This window comes from Corvus brachyrhynchos, unplaced genomic scaffold (assembly GCF_000691975.1).
Source record: "Corvus brachyrhynchos isolate BGI_N302 unplaced genomic scaffold, ASM69197v1 scaffold246, whole genome shotgun sequence".
Taxonomy (NCBI): Eukaryota; Metazoa; Chordata; class Aves; order Passeriformes; family Corvidae; genus Corvus; species Corvus brachyrhynchos.
Genome location: NW_008238447.1, coordinates 1,765,866 through 1,774,686, shown reverse-complemented (window position 1 = coordinate 1,774,686; position 8,821 = coordinate 1,765,866). Strand labels below are relative to the sequence as shown.

Here is an 8,821-nt window from a genome sequence, read left to right as displayed (position 1 = left end):
CAGGAGGAATTTCTGGCTAGGGCATGAAGGGACACACCACTAACCATGGCCATGCAGGATGCTTTCAATCCTCCCCAGCCTCCTGAGGAGTTTCTCCAGTGCCCCAAGGGTTTTTGTGTTATCTGCTGTGGCACATTCAGCAGAGAAGACTGGGTTTCCAGTTCTGCTGAGAATTTGTGTCACTTCTGGCTCTTTTAAGGAGGTGTTAAAAGAGAACATAAATCTAACTTATTTCAAGTCAACTTTTGAGCCTCTTTGTACTGTCAAAACAATACAATGAAGGCATCTTTGTATAAATAAGGCAAATAGGCCTCAGCATTGAGGGAAGTCCAGCTTCAGGCTGTCTGCATTGTAAATATTTTTGCTGAACACAGTACTCTGAGTGCCTCACAAACACCATTTCAGCCAACCCCTAGATGTCATTTTCCTCATCAGATTTTGTGCTATCTCAGTATCACATACTTCTTGCTGCAGCTCCTAACTTCTTAAGATCTGCCACTGAGGCTTTTTCCTGTGTTGAATGTTGTTTGTTTGTGCTCTGGTTTAGCAGCTCTGACTCCTGGAATAGCTCCATTCTGATGACAATCACAAAGAGCAGGTCCTTCTCCACCTCCTACGCCGTGTCCTCTACCAACCACCTGAATGCCAAAAGGCAGAGCCGGCAAGGTGAGTGGGCATCCTGAGCTCTGTCAGCCTTGCTTAACTGCTCCCTGTGACGAGCTGGTGCATCTGCTTTTGTTCTCTGTCCAACCTGCTGCTTTTCTTATTTTTCCATCAATATAATATAGTTATTTCTTTTATTTTAAAAAACCCAACACAGTGGCTTAAAATACTATAGCTCATAGTCACGCCCTTTGTAAATGTGTTGACTCTTTTGATTTATAGAAGTTAGCCATGACATGATGCAGCAAATGCAATACTAAATTGTGATTTATATCTTTGTTATTCCCTTGACTATAGCAGGGCTGAGAGCAGGGTGTTTTGCATAACATTTGTGACATTAGCTGTCTGTGCATATCACTTGAGTGAGATTTCCTAAAGCACAACCTACATAAATCCATTGTGAGCTGGAAGCAGCAATTGACTTGTCTTATGCAAACATATCCAAGACAAAACCTTTGTAACTCAGAGGTCTATCTCTGTATATTCACTATTGAGAAAGTACAGGTCATTCTTACTGATTTTTAGAGGTGAGAAATATGGGGTTTTTCACTCAGCTTTTTGACCCTTTAAAAAAAGCATTACTCCTGTATTTCTTTCCTGAAAAAATTGAGAAGGTGACTCTGGAATTGATAATGAAATGTAGAATATGACAGCCATGAAGCAGCCTTAATCCACAATAATGTGGTTCTCCTCTCTCTACAAACGCAGTATAACATGCTGTTTACCTGTGCTTCAACTCACAATTCAAACCAGCTTGCTTTTTAACCAAAGAGAAATACTGTTGAGATAATATTACTCAGAGATCCTGGCGACCGAGCTATCAGATAGAAATTGGTAGATGCCTGAGGCCTGACATTAGAAAAGTGAGAGAATCCCAACTTAGAGATGAGTTTGAAGATATGGCTGCACAATTATTTTGCATTTCTAGTGCTGTCACATCACATCACCTTTTCAAACTGAAGAGAACCATACAAAAGATGGTTCTCTTGTACAAAGCTGCTTTGTTTTACCACAGTGAAGATTAAGTAGCAAAATATTATCTTAAAAGGTAATAGGCACATAGGCAAATGAATAAAATTTAACTGGAAAATAATGGAGACATAGTACCAAGGATCCAGGAATTCACTTTAGAACAAAATAAACATTTGGCTTGTGATTTTCAGGGATTATCCCAGTAAACTGAAAGGGAGAGGAGTGGGTGTATAATATCTTGTACTTGGAAAACAACACTTATCAAGCCCATCGGTCAGTTTTACATTTAGCAATTCCTGCTTTCAGAAAGTGTTAATAGTCATCTCTGTTGTCCAAATACATGAGCTCCCCCATGATGAAGAGAGATCTCCATTCCATCACAAGCAATTCCTTGGGATGCTGATGGAGAGGAGTAAAAATTTTTCATCAGTGTTTTATGTAGAAAATTGATATTACAATATTTTAGACTGTTTATAATCATGCATTTTTAGTTATGATTTGTTTTCATGTTCCAACTACATAATTTCAATTTGCACTACTTAATACAATTTAGACTTTCATGTCAGCTCCATTGGCACTATACAATTATTATTAGTAGAAATTGTTCTGGCTAATTCTGTAAATATGTTAATCTATAAAATTTATAAAATGTCTTTAATTATGCATGAAAACATTCACATTTTAAAATACTGCTAGTTCTACCTATTTTGGCAAAAACTCAAGTGTTTTCATCTGTAATTTCACATCACATCGAAGTCACTGTCCTATATTTTCAACACTGCACATTTGAAGAAGTTCTGGAGGACCTAAGTGCATGGACATACTTAAAAAATTCTCTTTGTATTTTTATTCTTCTCTTCTCTTGATTGTTAAAAAATCCTTGCTGTAGCAAGACATTTTCTCTCACTTTTGCCAGTAAATGTTTGAATGTTGGATTATTGGAAAAAGGTTTCCTTTTTTTTGGTAAATTTATTTATTTGTAGTTACCTTCCCTGGTAAATTACTCTCTTAAAAAAACCCAAAAACACACACAACAAAAAATATTTCGAGAGACTGGAGCCCTACTAGCAGTAGAAAGCCTGCTGTGATTAGAGATATTATTGTGAAAAGTGCTGTTTAAATTCTCAGGACTTGTTTCAAATTGTTGAAAGATGACCATATGTATTCCCTCCTCTAAGAGTTACGAGTATTACTTGGTAACATATAGCTCAAAGATAGATAATAATCCAACTCAATCACCTGTGCAACTAACAGACTGTGAAATGTTTTTAAAAACTTTTTTTTGTTGGATGAAAAGCTGATATCTCAATGAATTCATAAATGTGAAACAGGTTTTTCTGTATTTTAAGGCAATTTTCCTGTGTCATGGCCATCTGATAACATTCTAATTGCTCTGAAGGCTGTAGTGTTCTGATCTCAAGACTAGCATTATATCCTACTTGTAAACATTGAATTAAAACACTAAATACATACCACTTTTGCTGAAGAAATACCCTTAATCAAAAGTGAGATGCTGGATATCTCCAAATTACAGCACAGTAACTATCAGAATTTTTTTTGAACTCTCGGATTGTCAACAGTAGATCATATTTTAGCCTCCTATCACAGTAAGTTGCTATCAGGGAAAAAAACACTGGAACTGTACATGTATATCTTGCAAGGTTAATATTTCATAAACTTAGATCAACATATTGCCTTATTTTAAGGTAATTTTTGTGTCTGGAATACATTTAGATAGAGAGCACAATTCAAACATAAAACCGGTTCAAGTTCCTAAGGCCTTGATATCCTTTGGCTTTGAAGATGAATGTGGTAAATTAACTGGGGCTGAGTTCCTACAAACTTCAGAACAGCAGGTAACTCAATTTCCGTGCGTTTCCTTTTAAGATAGATTAAGTTTGCTCCTCTGCACTTGGAGTAGGATCATTTTGTCTGAGACTAGGAATTGTAAAGTGGATTCCAAGAGAAGGCGGCACTTTGTTTAAATACTGGACTGGCTGATGCATTTCATCTTGGCAGTGGTGCTTAGTGGAATAAGGGACAGAGAGAACTACATCTTGCTAGGGTTGCACATGTGGATATTGGCAGTTTCTATACTCTAGCTCAGGTGTACAGTACCGTGTGCTGCAGGTAATGGTTGCAAGTCTCCCTTAGTGAGCAACAGATACTGGAAAATAAACTCAAGTTGAAGATCAAGGTCAAAATCTATGAGGAATGCAGAAATGGCACCAGAAGCACAGTATTTTGTATAATGTATGACTACTAAAAATTCCTCTTTTTGGTTTATTGCTAGTCTTCAAACATGGAGAAATCCAAATTTTCTGGGAATGTGTGTAAGCCTTCCTTGTCCCTGCTTTGCAGATGGTGATAGAGAAACTGCAGAAGGGTCTGGGAACTGCCTGCCTGGGGCTGTGTGTCTCTGTCACTACAACATGTTGGTACCAACAGTCATGCCACAAACATGTCTTTCACTTCATGCCTGTCCATTTAGTGCATCCTGCTCAACAGGGAAAATAAGCTTTGTGTTTTGAGCCAGATCTTCAAGAGGTAAAAGTGGCTGATAGTAATGGAAGTTCATCACTCTGTGACAGCCCTGGGCTTGGCTCAGAGTGGAGGAGGGTATTCTGTTATTTATTTTGTTTTTGGAGACTATGCTGGTGCATCTCAAGAGGAGAACAGTGAACTAGTACCCATCTGCCACTTCTGTTAATTGACAAGACTCTTCTTGTCCTTGGCCAGGTATCCCACCAAATATTTCACCTCTCACCTCCCCGTGCCATTCACCGATTCAGGGGACCCCTGCCACAAGTCCTACTGGAAAAACATCTTCTGTGTCATTTCCAGAGTCTACAGATACTGACACCAAGCAGGGCTTAAAGCCACACAAAGTCTTAACTTCTACTCAGAGTGCACCTAGCCTGTCAGACCCTATAATCAGTCCCTCCATCATCTGCAGCAGGTAAGATAATAATTTGACATGCCTTGGAATCATTTCACATTGTTCTCAGGAACATGTTCTATTGGCCCACATGCAAGTTTTTGTGATTTACTGCAGTGTTTGTGTTGATATTTCAGGTTTATAATACTTGAGTAAATGTGTAGATTAATGCTACAAAGTGCTTTTAAATTGGAAGACTGTTGGCTATGTTTATTGCTGTTTATTGCTTTTATTCCTGTCAGATGGACAGCCTGATTCATAAATAAATTCTTTATCAGTAACCTGATCCCAAAGCTGGGTCTCAGGCTTACAGCTTGTGCTTCTCAAGCCATGCTCTTAACATGAGCAGTCACCTTTAGGTCACAGGCCAAGTCTTCCACAGCAGGCACCTTATGCTGAATAGAAAAATCTGACTTCTAGGGTTTAAAAGCTTCTGGCCTGTAGGCTTCTGACAAAGGTGGGCCGACAATGCCTGGAGACTCTGTAATTTTGAGCCTTCTCTCAGGAGGAGTGGCCAGCCAGCAGAGAGCATGGCTGTTATCAAGTTTGACTATGTTTGGAAACAGTTTTTGTTTCTGGCTTCAGTCACGTGACTTTGGATGTGTCTCAGTGTGCTGTGTGCAAGGCTAGGAAGTGGCTGTCAGAAAGTCAAAACTGAGATTCCAAGTGTGCTCAAGGGAGTCATCCTCACTGGAGCTTGGGGTAGGATCCCAACAGGCTTTTAAGACGTATTTAGATGACTAAATAGAAACTTAAGTGCTTTTAAGAGTTTTCCGAAGGTCTACAAAAATTGGGATTTGGACAGATTCATTTGAAATTAAAACTGTATTACACAACAGAAATACAGCATAAAGGTGCTACAGTCTTATTAAGCTGTGCCTTTATTACCACTTCAAAGTGGTAATAATACAATAAAGTACTGCTATTTCACAAGTGACAATCATCTCTGGAAGCCTTCTATTAAAAAAAAAAAGTTAACAATTGCATTAAAAATGCCAAAAAAAATCAATGTAAGGTTGTTGTAGATAGTAATGAAATATAATTTCTTGACATGTGCAGACTGATTTCATTATTATCACCAGTAAAATGCTCATTAACTTGTGACTGCTGTCTTATTGGATCTATGTAAGTTTTATAGATTATGTAGGTTTTCAGTTTACTTGTTTTCAAATGCTTAGACTGTGTAAGTATTGCAAATAGTTACATTGCTGACATAGTCTTTGTTGTTGATTATTTGAAACAAACATATTATTTAAAATATTTTGGTGTAATGATTGCTAATAGAATTGGCATCCCCTAGTGCTAATAGTCACTGTTCCTTTAACATCCATTGAAAAATCATAAGCATTGTCCCATTTCTAGCCATTAGTATATAGAGGTGCTAAATCCAGAGATAGAAGCTGAACACATAAATAATGTACACATGTAATGTAGGCACAGCTGAAAGGCAAAATCAAAACAAAATAAAATCCCAAATGCCAAAGAAATTAAATGGCTATGACAAGTTGTGAGAGTTAAATTAACAAACACCAAGGATAAATTTTTGAATGTTTGAGCTTTCACATGGTAGATTGCTGGTCTTCATGGTATGCAATCCCTAAATTCCCTGCCTCAACACCTGCCTTGTAGAGGAGTAATACCAACTCAGCAAACCCCTGCCACAAACAAACTAATCCCACCCCTACAACAACAAAAGAGAAAATGAACTCTTGATGGGTTCAGTCCTTTAAGGCAGATCAGGCAGGGGTATCAAGATGGCAGTTTTACTGTAGTTCTTTTTTACTCACAAAGTGAAGTGTGGTAAGACAGCACAGTTTGAAAAGCACGTTAAGCAAGAGCATATATCAGGAAAGGCTGTTAAACTAATTCATAAGTAATCATTTTTAATTCTGCTGAGTGGATGAGGCAGAAATCCTGTGCAAAAAATAGCAAACAATCCTGAAGCTAAGGAGTGTATTATAATGCCTGTGCATGAAGGGATTGAGTTAAAGCTGCATGGGCATGTTTACCTCCGCCACACAGCAGATTTCAAGTGTTCTACTGGGCAGCTCAGTAATCTTTTTTTTTACTACAGTGCTTTGTGGACCATACACATTAAATCAGTGTGAGTTTGCATGTGTTCACAAAATAAAGAGGTGCACTCATACTGGTGCAAAAGCCTTGTAGCATTACAGCCAATCAAAGGCTATCACTGACCTTATAGAAACCATAAGGAATATGAGAGGGGAAAATTAATACCTTTTTTCCTCTTGTTTATCAACCTGAGTGATAAAGACTTTATTTGCTTCACTATGCACTACAGGTATCATTGAATACAGATTAGTGTTTTTATTTGAAAGTCTTTCAGGAACTCATTGAGTTTGCAGGGCATTCCAAGCTCCAGGATATGTTTGGATGACCCAGTCAAAAGCTAGCTGGCACAGGATTTCAGCCATTTTTATATGTTGAACTTACAATGGTGCAAAGTTTCTCGTACAAAGTTTGACCAATCCAAATAATTCTGTAATAGTTGCTTTGCGAAGACTGTTATATATAAGATATGCCACAAAATGCTGACTCAGACCAGAGAAAATGCTAAAATGTCAGGTCCTAATTAGGGTTTAAAGAGAATTATACACAAGGAGTACAGCTTTTTAATGGGAGGGAAGAGCCAGTCATTTTAAAAGGTCATAATATTGTGATCCCTCCCAAAATGTGTTTCTGTTCTGGAAATGATGAAACAAACTCTGCTGTCTTGGTTCTTATGTACTTGGTATGGTGTCACTGAAGAAATGATAAAATATCATTTTCCTCCGTAAGAGGAACATATTAAAGTTTTAAGCAAGAACAGTGAAGCCAGATTATGACTGTGTTCAAACTGAATTCTCTAAGATTGTATGGGACTCTGGCATTTTCATAATTTTAATTCATCTTTATTGGGCAGCTGTAGTATAGAACTAGGGAATTTATTTTGTACTGGTATACTTAGAGAATAATAAAAAAAATCCTTTAAAGAAACCACGTGATACAGGTTTACTGTTGAAAACACAAATTTAATGGTGGTGGCCAGTTAATCCAAGTTCTTTTTGTATTTTTGTCCTGAGATCCAATAAAACTTCAGCACTCTCTTGTGATTTTGTCTGGAGAATGTACCCTGGACCATGGCTGATACTGTATGACATAATCTCACACTGCCAGCAGGAAATCATTTTACACAAGACTGTCTGAGGCACGTGGTTCTTTATACTGTGCATGTTTCTTGATGTATTTCAGCTGTGGCAGACCCTACAACCAAATAGAAGCTGGTGATGGGACACTAAACAGAAATGATGCTACTGCACACACCCTGAACAGAACAGGTAATTCTTTGTCAAAAACACCTCGTTCCCTCAAATTCAGTAATCATCCACTAAAAGGGCAGATGAGCTTGTCTGTCATAAAAGGAGGACATACACAGGTGAGTCCATACAAATCATCTTTGAAGCTCCCTCCCTTTTCGTATGTACAACATGTACAGAATTCTTACGGAGTTAAAATATAAAGGATATACTGTTTCCCTCCATTTACTTAAATAATGGTCTTCAAAATTTTTTCTCTCTTCATTCCCTGATGCCATTTTTTACACTCTGCTGGGTATATCTTTAATGCCCTTGGACAGATTGTCTGACTTCAGAGCCAGCCAAGCAGCACATACGTATTATGAGTCAGAGATCCTGTTGCTATTATTCAGAAGGTCACAGGAAGACTTCCATTAAGTCCTTGCTGTTCGCACCACAAGCTTTGTGATTTGTGTTTGCAGATGATCCTGCTCAAGCCACTTCTGACTATGAGACCAACAACAGCGACAGCAGCGACATCGTACAAAACGATGATGACACAGATTGCTCCAAGGAGCAGCCACGGAAGGGATCCAGCTGTAGGTCCTACACACCCGAGACCATCATCCTGCATCCCTTGATACCACCTGAGGTAGCTCCTCTAAGTTGCCCCAGCACAACAGGCTGAGTGTATGCTGACATGGAGGGGAAAGACAAAAACAAAACAAAAACCAAACTAACCAAAAACCCAAATCCCCACAGAAAAAATCTGGTCTAAGGGTGCTGCAAGGTATTATTTTAGGTGTATTAAACAACAAATTTTGCACTGTGGTGAACAAGTGATGATTGTCTCAGCTGTGAGCTTGGTTGAGATGCAGAGGGAAAGCTTTGTTTAGTTAAGTTTTCCACAGCGTGTTGTACAACTGAATTAATAATTTGAAGTTGGCAGGAG

The 8,821-nt window shown here is 38.3% G+C and overlaps 1 protein-coding gene across 5 annotated transcripts in view; it reads left to right on the top strand.

Moving 5' to 3' along the window:
• Positions 1-8,821, top strand: part of PDE3A (phosphodiesterase 3A) — a 77,807-nt gene that overhangs the window by 47,251 nt on the left and 21,735 nt on the right. For 2 of the 5 annotated variants that reach the window (XM_008635582.2, XM_017736679.1), the window contains exons 4-7: positions 551-666; positions 4,375-4,594; positions 7,826-7,911; positions 8,352-8,521. In XM_008635582.2, the coding sequence (XP_008633804.1) occupies positions 551-666; positions 4,375-4,594; positions 7,826-7,911; positions 8,352-8,521 (592 nt within the window). Of the gene's footprint in view, positions 1-547; positions 667-4,374; positions 4,595-7,825; positions 7,912-8,351; positions 8,522-8,821 lie in introns of all 5 variants that reach the window. The other 3 variants (XM_017736681.1, XM_017736678.1, XM_017736682.1) reach the window with 2 other exon arrangements.